The sequence below is a fragment of the Brassica napus genome, chromosome A1, assembly GCF_020379485.1.
Source record: "Brassica napus cultivar Da-Ae chromosome A1, Da-Ae, whole genome shotgun sequence".
Classification (NCBI taxonomy): domain Eukaryota; kingdom Viridiplantae; phylum Streptophyta; class Magnoliopsida; order Brassicales; family Brassicaceae; genus Brassica; species Brassica napus.
This window is the reverse complement of record NC_063434.1, coordinates 4,079,796-4,096,873: the sequence shown is the minus strand read 5'-3', so window position 1 is coordinate 4,096,873 and position 17,078 is coordinate 4,079,796. Positions and strand designations below refer to the sequence as shown.

General features: G+C 27.9%; 1 protein-coding gene and 1 long non-coding RNA gene across 2 annotated transcripts; one reads left to right on the top strand and one right to left on the bottom strand.

Moving 5' to 3' along the window:
* Positions 1 to 551: 551 nt before the first annotated feature.
* Positions 552 to 1,045, bottom strand: LOC111200010 (putative defensin-like protein 157). The gene is made up of 2 exons (XM_048781491.1): positions 884 to 1,045; positions 552 to 770 (listed from the first exon to the last, which is right to left on the bottom strand). The coding sequence occupies exons 1-2, from the start codon at positions 933 to 935 to the stop codon at positions 586 to 588; spliced, it is 237 nt and encodes a 78-aa protein (XP_048637448.1). The 5' UTR covers positions 936 to 1,045; the 3' UTR covers positions 552 to 585.
* Positions 1,046 to 2,158: 1,113 nt separating this feature from the next.
* Positions 2,159 to 6,952, top strand: LOC125609893. The gene is made up of 2 exons (XR_007339963.1): positions 2,159 to 6,426; positions 6,679 to 6,952. It is a non-coding gene; the product is annotated as an uncharacterized LOC125609893 (long non-coding RNA).
* Positions 6,953 to 17,078: the final 10,126 nt, after the last annotated feature.

Genomic DNA, 17,078 nt, shown 5'->3' with positions numbered 1-17,078 from the left:
TATTATATAATAAAAATAAAATATCATTAAAACATATTTACTCTAAATTCTATTTTAATAAAAAATAAGTTTAATCTATAAATAAATTATTTTTTTATTGACTCGACGTATGAACCGGTTATTGCACGAGGAAAAAAACTAAGAACAGAAAACTGGTTCATACGTCTGACTATATGTGCATAAACTAGTAGTAGATCACTAGATTGGTAAACAAGCTTTTATAGCTGTTGAGACTTTAAATTCACTTGTAGATTTTTAACAGCCAAGTATGTTTATAATAAACTGTAGTCTTTCTTTTAATTTATATGTTGATATTAACATATTACATACCATCAACATCTTTAAAAATCAAGAGTCCAAGACCATCAATTATGTGTTAGTTCTATAATCAATTTTTTTTTTCTATCGGTCCTCGTTGTGGCATATAGTCCAAATAATAACAACGTGTTAGAAATATTCTGAATTTTCTTGTTCCAAAATTTACTATGCCATCATTAGATAGCTTGAAGAAATTCTCATTTTTTATTCATATGGATTAAAGACTTATGTACTTATACAATATTTTTATTTTAAAATTTTGCTTCTCTAGCAATTATAAGTACAAAAACAACTAAGTTTTCCACCAGCTTTGGAATTTGTAAGACATTTTCCAACTCCATTGTACCCCGTATAACATGCTAGACGACAATCCGTAATCTCGCAATAACTTTGTCCATCGATGATCATAGTACATAATTGATCTCCCTTAGTTTCCTGAGCCACCGCAAATACTATAAAAGTAATATATATGTTATGATATGAAGTAGTGTATATGTGCATGCTTAGATATTTCATGTAATTATTTTAAAAATTAGATATTATTGAATGGAAAAAATAAAATTACCTGAAAACACAAACATGAATAAGAAGAAATACGAACACGATAACTTGGCCATGATCAATATCAGAATAACAAAAATTAAGATTTTGTCAATTTGAGATAATAGGAGGATTTTTTATTTGCTTTAATTTTATTTTCTATAAAAAGTTGTGTTCTATGTTTGTGTATATATATATAATGGTATTTTATATATCTCCTAAAATTCAACTTTTTAAAAGTGGAAATGATTTTTTTCTTTCTTTTTGAAATTTCGCATAAGGTAGAATATCCAAAGCATATATACTAAAACAAGTACATATATTTGACTATGACTATATATCAGAAAGCCTGATTTTCTTACTATGTCAATATCTTCACAGTATAATTTTAAAATATGTTTACCAGAAAGAATTTATCTATCAATCCCCTATATTAAAAGATAAATATTTGCAATAAATGTGTTCACACACATATTAACACGTGCGACCTTCATAATCATTTCAATTTAGAATATTTTCGTATCAGTCTCACAGTTATTTAGCAGTTAATATGTTAACATACTTATTTTCTTAACTCTATTGCAAACAATTGAATGTATTTACACACTGATTTTTTTAATCAACTCATTTTTAATTTTCGCATTTTTAAGCTTTGTATTAGTGAAATGAAATTCTTTACAGACAAATACTGAGTAAAATTGTTGTTGAAATAAATAAATTACAAAATCCTTAAGATTTGCATCAACTAAAATGAAAATGTTTTTAGAAATTAAAAGTTTTGTATCTTACTGAACTTGGCCATGTTGAGATTTATGCATACGAAAACAAAAAATAATGGTGATTGGTTATGAATTAAGGAAACTAAGGTGAAAAACGCCACATACATAGTTAGATCTTTAGTTTAGCCAAGTATTGTTTTTCTTTACAGCGTTTTCATATCAAACCAAGAATTAGAAACATAATCAGATCGTTAGAAAAAAAAAAACAGAAATCAGAAAAGCTTAAACACACAAAAAAAACTCGCGAAATTGATTGAAAACAGAATTCATGTATGGTGTGAAAAGATCACATTATTTTCAACGCAACTCTAACTCATTTCACTCGATTGTATCACGTTTTTATTATATTTACCACAAATACTGAATACGAAAGTCCATGTTATTGGTTATAGACCACATCAATTTTCGAACATGCCCAACAATGTTGACACGATGCCCAACTATTTTTATTGGTATTATCAAAGTATGGTCCAATAATTATGTAAGCAAAATAAACTTAGCATATTTATTTTACATTTTTTTATATTAGTAGAAGAAAGTAAATCTGAGTAAAATATTTGGACCCGAAATACCGAACGGAACTTGATTTGAAAGCAATATTAAACACAAACTAAAACTGCTTAAATACTCAAATGGATCTAAAAGTTAAATATCTTGATAACCAGACCCAAATCCTATCCAAACTTGAATATTTTGAATACCGAAAATATCTAAACTACAATTATATAGTTAAATATTATAATTAATTTAAATTTTATATTTATTAGATATTCAATAATATGAAAATATCCAAAATAACAAAACATGTTCAAAATGCTGAAAAGTTATATTTTTTTATCCATTTAAATAGTTAAACTGGACAATTTTTTAAATGTAAATTTAAGTATTTAGTCTTAAATTATTCAATTTTTTTTGTTTTTTTCATTATTCAAATTTTATATTATTTTAATTTTCGGATTTTGAGGATTAAGCATATTTGAATTTTTGTTTAAAAGATTATTACATAATTAAAATGGATACCGAACCGAAAATGTAATGATTCGAACCAAATTCAAACATAAATTAGTAAATATCCGAATCATATTTAAATTTATAACTCTATAAATCTGAAATCTGAAATCCGAATAGATCAATTGAATATGAACGGATATCTGAATGTCTATTTATTGAAAATCTATAAGACAAATCTCTTATTACAACGTAAAATAAATAATCTAATCAATTATTTCCCTATGCGTACATCGCAGGTTACTACCTACTAGCAAAGTTATTTCTCTATCCCATTCTCTCCAAACAAACAATCACTATATCCATAATGCTCTCTACTTGTTGTCATGACATTGACAAAACTGTTTTGTTCGTATATGTTCATCTGCATCTCCATGTTTGTTCTCGCAGGTAGGAATTAGTACACATTGTGTTTTATTAAGCAAGAATTTATAAAATCAATTAGTAATTCTTAAATTTTATGCGTCTAGATCCTTTAAGCAGAATATTTTATAAGAAAACCATTGAGATAACTATTTTGGGTCCACAATAAAAATATGATTCAAATATGATTAGATAGGTAGAAGAATAGTTGATTAGATATCCCTTTATTATTAAAAGAGAAGCACTTTTAGAGACTAACCTTTTGTTCATGTGTTATTAACAAGAATGTCATTTCCTATGTGGCAACACCATATTCTTTCGCAGCCTCTTTAAGTAAAAACATTTTCCTTACTAGACTTATTACGTTCTTTGCCATTATTCATTAATTGTAGCTTAACATAATGTTTTAGTCATGTTAATTGGTTACATGCGTTGATATGGGAGGTAATATCAAATCCGGTAGTTTGTCAACCTTTTTGTTAACGTGTTTTATTCTTAAAAATCATCAACGCAGTTATTTATGGTTTCATCAATATATCAAACTGATGGGATCATCATCGAGTAAAACCGGTTTATATAAAATGGTATAATTGAAATATATCAAAACGATCTTAAATAGTATTGTTTTATTTTCAAAACGATGTCTTTAAAAATAAATGGATATTTATATACCGGTTTATAAAATGGTATAATCGATATCACAATATATCAAAACGGCTTATTCAAAACCGTTCTATATCATTATAAAATGTTATGCTTTATATCATCAAATGATCAATTCCTTTGCATGTTAACTATGTTTTATCAATGCCATAATTCTCAATGCAATATACTATTTGATCGTTTTATGGCAGTTTATTGTTAATGAATCTGATTCACTCTTCAAATTAAGCAAAATAAATATATTCCTACGTTAATTAGTTGCATTAACTCGCTTAATTTAAGTTTTCTAAAGATCAAATATGAATTGTCAATCACATATTACTTGCATGACATATTGCATGAGCTGTCATACTATTCTAAATTAGGAATGTATAATATTTTAATATGACACTAATTTGATTATATATGTACGTGTTTATAACGAACGATTTTGGTAATGACATTGATAATTTAAACCGAATCACATGTCATATAGAAACTAAATTTGGATCAGGTCAAATTTTAAATGCATATGTGATCATCACTGATTGATTTTTAAATTTAATTTGATTGACTAGATCCTCAATTTGTTTCCTATAATATTACAATCCATTGTTTCAAATATTTATTTAGAAGCTATTAAAATTTCCTAGCGAGAAAATGGATTGCACAATAAATTTTATTTCCTAACCTCATTCCTCTTTTTCTTCGTCACAACACTGATAGAGAATAAATTGAAAGTGTCAATTTTTACAATATGAAATAGTAACGTTTTTTAGTCCAGCCCATCTTTTTCCTTAAATGGGTTTAGAACTATTTTCAATGATTAACTAAATAGGACACATATATAGTAGAATGTGTTTTTGGTACAAAAATTAAGGCATACCTGAAATAAATATGAACCATCATCACTTTCGTTTAAAATTTTGTTACAATAAAAAATATAGGGTTGAGAAAAATCCGAATCCAAAAAGCCTAACCAAATCTAATATGAAAAATTAGTACTGAATTTTAACCAAAATTGTAGATATCCGAACGGGTTCAAAATTTTACTATATAGAGAACCGAAACCAAATCCGATCCAACAAAAATATTTTAGGTATCCAAGTACATTCAAACCAGATTTATATACTTTAATATATTAATTATTTTTAAATTTAATATCTAAAAGAATATATAAAAATATAAGACGTTTTTAAGTTGTCAAAAATACTTTGAAATATATACAAATAGTTTATAGTACATATTTAAAATAGCTAAACGATATTTAAAATACCAAAAATACTTAAAATATCTATTGATTTTCTATCCAAATATTTAATCTAAACCAAATTTTATGTTAAGTTTAAGTATTTTGGCATACATTATTAAATTTATATGTGAAATATTATTTTTATTTTTAGATTTTGAAAATTTAAAGTAAATATGAACTTTTATTTTAAAAAAAAAGTTTAAATGGATTATCCGAACCCGCAAAAATCCGAATTGAACAAAATCAAGCCAAACCAAATGGTATCCGAATGTCAATCCCTAATCAAATGTAAAAACTGATTATTGATAACAAAATATGTATTTTTTATAATATTTAAATATAATATATTTAAAAAGAAAATTCATTCCGCGCAGGGCGCGGGTTATCATCTAGTAAGATAATATATCACTTAACATCTATCATACATTTTATTAGAATTCTAGGTTTAGATACTTTAAAACTAATTATTTTAAAATAGCATATATGCTCGTACGCTTATGTAAATATATACACTTAAATCTACTTTTATGCTCTTTTTAAATTTTGTTTGTTTTTAGCTTTTTTTTGGCTTTGCCAAGTTCAAATAGAACTGATATAAGAACATTTAGTGTGACCTTGAAGTTTAACAAACCATGCAGTTTTCAAGAATGCCAAGCACCTTGTATTCAGAACTACAAGGGGACTGGCATTTGTATCGGGAAAAACAACAGTATTTGCAGTTGCGTTTACAGTTGCTAAGCTTATATATTAGTATGGCCGAAGATCTTGGCCCTTCATAGCTTCACTTTTCAGAGAAGGTTTAAAAGTGACCGTTATCCAAGTTTGGACCTTGAGCTCTACGACATTGTTACAGTTAAATCACTCTTGATGCTAACCCAATTTACATAAATTTTGTAAATAGTCGATTATAATCCAATTTCGATTAGCAATGTCACTGGATAAAAAAAAAACTTTTGTAAGAACTAGCCTTGTGCTAATTGATCTGACCATCCTTTTTAGTGTTTTATATTTCTATCCGTTATGAAGACTACTTTGTTTCAGGTTAATAAAATATGATGATGTTAAAAAGCGTTATATAAAAAAGAAGATAATATCTGACACAAATATTTTTAAAATAATCTATACAATACTAAAAGTAACATATCCTCAATTGTGGTTGTGCCACGTAGGCAAAAATATTCAAAAAACCGCAATGGATTTTTCTTTGTTTTTAATTTGTTTATCGGTAAAGCCCATTAGGCCCAGTTCATTTTTGTGATTTACCCTAATTTCTTGTACCACCTCTTACAGTCTCTGTTCTTCCTTCTTCTTTGACGAGAGTGGAGAAATCGGCGATTGGATTTCTCAACGGAAATCGTTTCAACGCCACCACCCCATTAATCCATCTCTGCGCCATGAATTCTTCTTTAATGGGTTCGTTTTGCCTTTCTGTATCTCCTCCTATTTATATTGGGTCATTTCTGAAAGGATTCAATACTCTCAAAAATCTCAAGAACGATGAATCCCAACATCAAGACATTTATGGTAAGCTCTCAATCCATATAATTGTGTAAACAGATTGGTTTTGATTATGTTATGATGAAATATTGGTTGGTTGTGTCTGATCTTTGCAATTTTGGCTGTTAGTCTAGAGAGTATTAAACGTTTTAAGGCTGGTTTGATCTTGACCTGAGAAAATATATATCTTCAGTTTGGTTTTCAACATTTTAAGGCTGTAATATTGCTTTGGCTTGGATGATCTCATGTTTCTATCTCATGTCTTTCACTATCACCAAGGTACTGCGCCCTGAGGCTCTGGACCCTGAAAGCATCTTGGATGGCAACTTGGATGAGGAAGCTGAAGATGGAAAGGGGAAATCTGCCGATGAGAAGGTGAAGAAGAGTTCTGATGTTGTTGAGTCAGCAGAAGTCTAACGGGGCAATTGTGGCTGAGATTTCTTATCACTGTGTTTTTGGTTTTATTAAAAACTATGCATTGTTACTTTCCTTTCTAAACTCTGTTTTTGCAGGATTATAACCATTTCGGTATTACTATCTATTGGTTCACTTATCTTTTTTTTTTTTAAAATCTACATTGTTTTGGTAGTATTTATGTGTTTTAAGTCTTTTAGTTCTTAAGAGTGAAGTTAAGTTTGATACGAGTAGTGGTATGTTATCAAGTTGCTGAAGGACAAACCCATGTGTTTTGTTTTAATTTTAATGTTGTTCATTTACGATTGTCAGAGTCTATGGTTCTTTGATCTATGTGAATGGACACGGGCTCTTTAGGGATCTGGGGAAAGGTCATTTGCCGATTGCATATGTAGTATGTTTTATGTTTTGTTGACTTATGTAGTGGGTATGGGAGAATCTGTTTGTAGTAAGTTCCAGGAGAGATAGGTGTACGTGGAGATGGAGATTCTCGGAATAAATCAAAACTCTCACAATCTAATCAATGCACATGATCTTTAATTTAATACAAAATCAGTTTCAAATCTCAAAATCACGGAAAATCTTGATCTGAGAAGGAAAGAAGTATTAATCATTGTGCCAGCATTTACACTCTTTCTCTATACCTCTTCCAAGTAAACCCAAATCTGCCAAATACGCATATTCCTCACCGCATAAGCGCAAGAAACGTAGTACACCTCGGCGCAAGAAACGTAGTACACCTTCTTCTCGGTCTTCAACTCCAGAAACTGTGAAAGCTTAATCACAATGGCTATGCCACCCCCTGACCAACCAGTGGAATCTGCAGGTATATACTTTGGTGTCTATTAGATTCATTTTTATCATTGTATTGGTAGATCATATTCAAAACAACTCACAGTTTGATCTATATTAGTGCTACTACTCATTCAGCATAGGTATTTTTATACTCATTCTATAAAGCAATAGTTATTTTTATACAATAATTATGTTCCCTTACACATAAAAAAATATCAGTAATCGGAATGACCTCATGTAGCCATAGTTTATAAGTTACGTTCATTATATTGTCGCTTTGGTGTCTATTCTTTGTTATAAATCTTGCAAGCATGAATATTATTTAAATCAGCTTATAAGTTCTTTACATTTTACATCATGCATGAATATTATTCAGTACTCGACAAAGTTTTCAAGTAAACTATCCGCGCATAGCGCGGAAAAAATATCTAGTAATAATTAAAGAATGAAATTGATGAATAATCAACACAACTGAGACACAAAATAAATAAATAAATATGATACAGACAACACAAAGATCGTTGTCTATACATCTTTCTTTCAATTTTGAATTTCCACATATCAAATTGATCAAGAAAATTAATAAAAACCGAAATTAAGCATCATAGATCGGTTTTTGTTAAGTCAAAGTGTATGTGTCATTGTCTTCTGGTTTCTTCATGAGAGGGAGCTTTGGTCGTCGTGACAAAGCTCCTTGCGGAGCTTACGAGAGAAGAGCTGACACGCGTCGACGCTTAGGTCAACGGCAGCTGATAGAGCGACAAACAGAGCTGCGTCTGCCATGCAAATCACGTGCTGTGCTCCCACGTGCACCACGGGCTTGCTCACTTTCCCTTCTCCTTCAACGCTGGATCCCATCACGAACCCTTTCACCGGCGATGATCTTGCCGGCGACTCTCCTTGTCCACTCACTCTCCTGTCGATAATAAGCTTTCCTCCTTGCTTTGTGCTCATTGTCCCTGTCCGATTAACATATCCATTAGTATTAGATATATTAAGACTCACAATACCGTGATATTTTTTTTATAAGTAGGTTACCAAATCACAATACCGTGATATGTGTAGGTTACCAAATCATATAGTGTATGTTAAGGGTAAATTCAGATTTTAAAACTGTTATTCAAAATACTAATAGTATATGGACTAATTTTAGTAACTGGGACTGAACAATATTCAGTATTTATGTGTACATAGTAATTAAACATGTGTATGATTGTATCTAATGTATCGAGTATCAAGCTGGAGCCAAGGTGTTGACACAACTTGTATCCTATGCAAAAGTGCCTCTGAATCGCGCAAGCATCTTTTCTTTGAGTGTTTTTATGCTTCACAGCTATGGGAACACTTCATGAGAAGAATTCTACGCAGCGCGTACTCTGTTAAGTGGGATGAGCTCATAAGGCTACTTACTGATTCGGGCATGGATAAGAAGAAGCGCTTCTGTTTTTGCTACACCTTCCAAGTGACTCTGTACTCTTTGTGGAGAGAACGAAACAGGAGGCGGCATGGTGAGCAAGCTATGCCGGTAAGGGTTTTATCTAAGCTCACTAATAAGGCTGTTCGTAATAAGCTCAGTCTGACTCAGTCGAAGGGTGTCAAAGGTCTGGAGAACATTTTGCAGTACTGGTTTGCTACTAGAATGTAAATAGGAGATTGCTTGGACATGAAGTTTTGCTCTGTTTTTTAGCAGAAAGTGTATAGGAAATGAGATAGGAGTAGAATTTCTTTCATATAAAGGTCTCACTTGATGTAAAAAGATTTTTTGATGAATAAAATTTAGCATTCATTCAAAAAAAAATAATGTATAGAACTTTGGATATTTTTCCTTTGATTAGGAAGAGATTTTGGATCAAAACCCGTAATTTCTTTATGTGTAAGACTATATCATGTAGTTGTCAGAAGCATTACTCTGTTATGTTAGAATTTATTGATGAAGTTTTTTGGTTGAACTAGTAACACTTGGTCAACTTCAGATATTTTGAGTAATGAGTTCAAATACTTGGATATTGCCCAAGTTTAATATGAGTTTCTTCTTAAGTATTGATATGTATGTATATAGCGACCCAAATAGATATTGGACAATCTGAACCAGGTATGGGTCTTAACCTGAAGCAATATAACCAGCATTATTGTATTATTCGATAGAAATATATACAGTACATGGTATTAAAGATTAAAATTACCTTCAGCAATAGGAACGCCGGTGCTAGTACTGTTATCCGTCACGAGCTCGAACTTGTCACCCAATCCATCGACGGCTCCTATCTCACGCCATGCCTCGAGCCGTCCCCAAGGTTTTTCCGCTGCTGACGTAAGTCCCATGTGGCCGTAAGATAAGCCACGCGCCTTGGTTGGATCTAGAGACACGGTCTGATCCGGGAAACGCCACGAAAAAATTTAAATTTTTATTATACGACTATCATTATTATTTAATTTATATTAATAATACAACATTAAACAAAAAATAATGGAGGATGTGAAAATTGATATCAAATTTATATTATTAAAATTATTAATTGTCAGATATATATTATATTCATTTTTATTAATTCTGTAGCTTTTATTTTAAAAAATAACAAAAAATATTAATTAGATTGTTAAATAATATTATAGTTAGTTTAATGAGAAATATATAATATATGTTTAGTAGATCAACATATTTTCTAAAGGATTTGGGAATAACTAGGTTGGTTCCCGCGCTACGCTGCGGACTGAATTTATTAAAATTATTATTATATTTATATTTTAAACTTTTATAAAGATTAATAAGTAATTTTGAAAGATTGTATTATACAGATTTTGAGAAAATAAATCATCGAAGAAAATGAATATTTTATAACAAATATTTCTACATTTTGGGAAGATACAATTTTTAAAAGTGTAACTTAACTTTAAAATTTATACTAGATTTCCACCCGCACAACCGTGCGGGAATATATTTTCTCATTTATATATATAGATATTTGTTTTACATAATTACTATATATTTTTAATGTTACTCACATATTTAAATGTTTGTATAATTATGCCAAATATAATAATTTTATAGTTTTCATGCTGTAAATTAAAATATCACATATATATGTTGCTTATTATATATTTGTCCTATTGAATTTGCGTTTGATTACTAAACTAAAATTTTTAATGCATGAAACAACATATATGAAAACAATTTTGTATTTAATTTATTATAATCATGATCCGTAATTCAAATCGCTAGATTTTTTTAGTAATTTTTTTAATTTTTATTAATTTTATATAATAAATTACTGTATATTAAAAAGTTTAAGATAAGATAAATTTTTATACATGTATTATATAGTTTACTAATATTAACCCGTTCAACCAACATATTATATTTTTAGCATAAATATTATGAAAATAAAATATGTTAACTTATCAATTTAAAATAATTTTATCATATTTTGTTCAATATAATGTTTTTATTTTAAAATGATAGATATTATTATAAAATGATAAAATAGAATATAATTTTATTCTTTTAGTAACATTTCATTACTAATTACAAAATTAGTTGAAAATATTTATATTCAATTTATGACAATTAAGATCTTATTATAATCTTTTTCAAGAGATTTGTTAGAATTTTAATTTTTTTTTTTTTTTTAAAAAAAATAGAAAAGATATTATGATTAAAGTAGTTAAAAATATTATATATATATATTAGCATTAGTGATATACATTTAATAGAAAATTTAAATGATGGTCCAAATAAAAATATCATTCATTAAAAAATCATGATTTTTATTTTATTAGAATTTTGTTTTGAAAAAATTAAAATTGAATTAAATATTTATTTCTAACAAAATCTTTAAAAATTATTAGTAAATATATTTTTGAAATTAATTAATTTCATTTTATTTTCGTTTATAAACCCAAACTATATTCAATTTTAATTTCTAATATTTTATGATAACTTAAATTAAAACTAACTAATTTTCAAAAGTAAATTTAAAAAGATTCTAAGAAGATTTTAAAAATATTTTGTTAGAACATTTTAAATATATTTATTTGAATTTCAAATAAAAAAATAAAGATATTAAAAGATATAATAATGAACTTATGTAAAATATGATTTTTTCTGGGAATGGTCCAAATTAAAAAAACCAGACATGAAAAGAAGTCATGACTTCTGTTTTAATATATTAGATTGTTAGCAATGAAATAATAAACCATTATTAAAAAAATGATATATATATATATATAATATATAGAAGCCATGCATATTTAGCAAAACAATCCACTCCTAACTTTGGTTTTACTTATATATTTTATATAGACAATAGTCGTTGGACTTAGATAACTCTCGATTCATGTTTATAATTGTTGTTCACAACGATAAAATACTAAAATGATTCAGAAATCTACTTATCCATCAAATTTATTATATTTATCTTTGTTTTTCAAAAGTTTTTAACCTTATGAGTAAAGTGCTTGTTGTAACTTTTTCTTCTTTTCTTGTTTGATCTATTCTATCAGTCTCTTGCAAACTTTCCTTTATAATTTTTTGGATCGCTTTTACTTAAGACATTTCTTGAAAAATATGCACTGCAAGCATAATACATGTTCATTAATACTATTTGATCGAACCAAACTTTGGATAAAGAGATACAGAAAAAAATCAATAAATGATATCTTATTATTGCTAGATACATATACAATCTGTTTCACCTCTTGTCACTTCTCTTTTGTTCTGAAGAAAGATCATGATTCAATTTCAAATTGGGAGGGAAATACAACATACTCACAAACTGAACTGATTTGCTAACATAATATTATCATTTGATTTTATTGATGTTCTCTAATTTCATCTAAAAATCTACCTTGTATTACAACATACCAATGTGATCCATATCTTCCTGAATAGTAACCGTCGAAAACGTAAGTTTAATTGAGATTATAACTATAGAAGCTTGAATTCCTTAACCCCTTGTCCCTATCAAAATCACGAAACTGAATACGTGAAGCGTCTTTGTACATCCTAGAAGAACATAATCCTTTAGCTAGCATATGTTTGCAGTTTCCTCTTTTAATATTGACCCCAAAATTTTACCATCCAATTGTATTAGCTCAAGCAACTCTATGCATCTTTCTGATTCCGTGTATCAGCCTACACAAAACTACCGTTGGTGTAATTTATCTTTCTGAACAATCCAGCCTTATCACCTTCTGGATTCCACCTTTTGTGATTCCATCTAAAATATAATCAGAAAGCAAGATAACAAATCAGAATTGAACTGATAAAAGGAGAGCAGACTTGTAAGATTCCTCAGAAAGATACATTAATTAAACTCAAGGTTCAAGAATAAAGATGAGAAGCAGAACCATTGACACCAACAAAAAAAAGCTTCTTACCGTAAACACAACATGGCTTAGCTTCCCACCTGATCCCGCAGACGCAATTGATTGGATTGAGCCTACTTTTCACCCCCATCCGATGTATCAATCTTTTTATACAGACAATACCATAAGAAAACAAAGCTGCAATCATATTCTAGATTAAAAAACATGGTTACAAAGAGTTTACCTTATTATATATTTATATCTGTTGATTTGTTGAAAGCACCTGAAGGCTAAAGCTTTGCCTTATAAATCACAAATTAATGTGAAGAAGAGAGGAAGAATGACAGTCAATTTCTTGAATTTAACTAATGTGAAAGATAGGAAGAGTCGCTCTAGGAATTTGAGAAGGTAAGAAAAGATCACGTTTTTGGGGATGATTTTGCCAGCGATTAATATCAATTGAACTGAGATGTATTAATAAAATGTTTTCATTGGTCTTTCAATATTTTTCAGTTAATGACATGTCGCTCTCATGCGATTTAAAAAAGCTGATGTGTCAACCTGCTGGAGAGAATTAGCCTTATTATTATGTTGATGATTGGAAGGAGCTGTAGTTTTATATTTTTGCTTTAGAAATAAAACTATAGATTTTTTTTGCTGTGGCTGTAGATAATTTTGCTGTATAAAATTAGCTATTGTTTTAAAAAGATTCAATGATTTACATATAATTTTTCTAAAGCAAAAAAATAAGTGCTCTAGATTTATGGCTTTCCACAGATAAAAATAAATAAAAAAGAAAAAAAATCTATAGCTTTAAAAAATCTTTTCAAAGCATGATTGATAAAAGTTGGGACTGTAGACATAATTTAGGCTGTAAACATAATTTAGACATAGAAAGATCTCACAGCACTTGCCAATCAACCCTTTTGAGAAGCATTCTAGTGAAGACGCGTGTAATAGCTAAAATGTTGTAATGCTTATCTTTTAATATATATGAGATAGTTGTTGAGACTTTAAATTCACCTTTTTTTTGTAACTGACTTTAAATTCACTTGCAGATTTTTATCAGCTAAGTATTGGGTCCGACTGGTGACCATTCTGAAAATAAGAGAAACAAATAGAAAAAGAACATTGAGGAATAAAATTGCACGAATGAAAATGAATGGTTTTTCATCTCATATTTAACAAGAAATAACTTTGTTCTTTATTTTCTACAAAAAAAATGAATGGTAGAAAATGAGAATGAAAAATTATTCTTTATGAATAGTGATTTTTTTAAGGAATGTTAGGGCATTAATTATTCTTCGTCAATTCCTTGGTTACCGTTCATATCCATTGTTTATAATAAACCGTAGTCTTTCTTTTAATTTATATGTTGATAGTAACATATTAAATACCATCAACATCTTTAAAAATCAAGAGTCCAAGACCATCAATTATGTGTTAGTTCTATAATCAGAAAACAATTTCTATCGGTACTCGTTGTGGCATTGTCCAAATGATAACAACGTGTTAGAAATATTCTGAATTTTCTTGTTCCAAAATTTACTATGCCATCATTAGAAAGCTTGAAGAAATTCTCATTTTTTATTCATATGGATTAAAAAGTTATGTAATTATACAATATCTTTATTTAAATTTTTTCTTCTCTAGCAATTATAAGTACAAAAACAACTAAGTCTTCCACCAGCTTTGGAATTTGTAAGACATTTTCCAACTCCATTGTACTCTATACGACATTCTATACCACAGTCCGCAATCTCGCAATAATTTTGTTCTTCGATGACAATAGTACATAATTGATATCGCTTAGTTTCCTGAGCCACAGCAAATACTATAAAAGTAATATACATGTTATGATATGAGGTATTGTATATGTGCATGCTTAGATATTTCATGTAATTATTGTAAAAATTAGACATTATTGAGAATGGAAAAAATAAAATTACCTGAAAACACAAACATGAATAAGAAGATAAACGAACACGATAACTTGGCCATGATCAATATCTGAACAACAAAAATTAAGATTTTGTCAATTTGAGATAATAGGAGAATTTCTTATTTGATTTGATTTTATTTTCTATAAAAAATTGTGTTCTATGTTTGTGTTTATATATATAATGGTATTTTATATATCTCCTAAAATTCAACTATTTAAAAGTGGAAATGATTTTTTTTCTTTTTGAAATTCACATAGGGTATAATATCCAAAGCTTATATACTAAAACAAGTATAATATATTTAACTATGAATATATATCAGAAAGCATGATTTCTTACTATGTCAATACCTCCACAATATAATTTTAAAATATGTTTACTGGAAATTTTATTTCTCAATCTTCTATATATTAAAAGAGAAAAATTTGCAATAGATGTGTTTACACACATATTAACACATGTCAATTTCATAATTATTTCAATTTTAAAATGTTTACGTATCAGTCTCACAGTCATTTAGCAGTTAACTAGGTAATAACCCGCGCAACACAGAATTTGATTATTAGTTTTGTTATTTTTAATAAATAGACATTAAATCTGTTTAATCTGGAAATTGGTTCGGTTTTAAGTTTTTTTTTTGGTTTTTAATCTTCTAATATATAACTATTATTTTAAATTAATACTCCCTCTTTTTTATATTAAGTGTCATTTTGGGTCTGTGCACACGGATTAAGGAAACAATTAATTTTGTAGATTTTCTATATAAAAACACAATTACCAATATACTTAACCATATTTCAACTAATAGAAAAATAAATTACTGAATAAAACTAATAAATTTTGAATTGAAAATCGAAAACGACACTTATTTTGTAACGAAAAAAATTCTCTCCAACGATACTTATTGAGAAACGGAGGGAGTATTCATTTTAGTTTATTCGGTTAAAATGTTTAATTTTTTGGTTTTTTTCCGATAAAAACCAAAAATTAATATTATTTGTTTATTTTCATGTTATGAATTTTAGATAGTTGTCATGTCAAACCAATAGTTTCATATTATAGTTTCTAAACAGATAATATTTTTTTAAAAAAACATTATTAAGACAAATCATTTTACTACAATTTGATCGGTAGTGAAAGAAGTAATAAGAAAAAATATTTCAACTTTAAAAAAAATTAGATATTTCAGTTGTTGTATGTATATGTAAAAAGTATATAAAAATAGTTGACAAATATATAAAGATTTTGTTAATTAATATGAAATGACATTTTTGTTCAAAATAATACATGAAAGATAAAATTTAATTTAATTTAAAATAAAAAAGGCTTTGACATTAGTCATTTTTCATATAGAGAAAATAAAGTTGTATCCGTAAATAGGGGTGGGGCCAGATCGAATATGTTAGTATTTGGAAGCATTCGTGTCGATTCGATCTTTAGCCACCTAGATATTCGGTGACTCGGATATCCGAAATGTTTTAGAATTTTAAAGAATATCCGATTTGATCCGTAAATAAAATAAAATTTTAAAATAATTAAATTTTTTAATAATAACATTTTATTACAAAAATAATATTATTTAACTTTCTAAATTTTAGTACACAATATATTAAATTTAATTCATAACATATATATATATATATGTATATATATATATATAATTCTTTACATATATGTATATATATATTCATATAGCAGATCAAATTAGATATATGTTCCTAAAATTATTGGTATTTGTGATTTGCTTTTTGTTTGGACATTGTATTTTAGATTTTTAGTATTTGATTTGTTTCGTAGAGTTGCGGATATCCAAATTATTTGGTTCAAATCAAAACGGATAACGAATAGAATCAAAATTTATGAATATTTTGCTCAACTTTATCCGTAAACAATAAAAGTAATATATATATAGTTTGGCTTTTGATTCGTTATCTATTTTTTATTCGAACCAAAAAATCCAGAGTTTTATTGGAATCATGTATGTGAGTTTTATATTAAAAACGCAAAATACATTGTGTGAACACATTTATGAATATAGTATGAACGCGTTAGCATATTTATTATCAAATCATTGTGAGGCTGCCATGTGTCTATTATAGCGTGAATTCATTTATTACAATGCTTCTCTTTTAATATATAAAGGATATGTTCACACATTAATTTTCTTAACTTTATTGCAAATAATTTAATGTGGTCACACATTAATTTTTTTAATCAACTCAT

Coding starts and splice junctions, on each gene's coding strand:
- LOC111200010 (XM_048781491.1), bottom strand. CDS start 935: ATGGCCAAGTTATCGTGTTCGTATTTCTTCTTATTCATGTTTGTGTTT. Junction 771..883: donor ATTCATGTTTGTGTTTTCAG/GTAATTTTATTT, acceptor TTACTTTTATAG/TATTTGCGGTGGCTCAGGAA.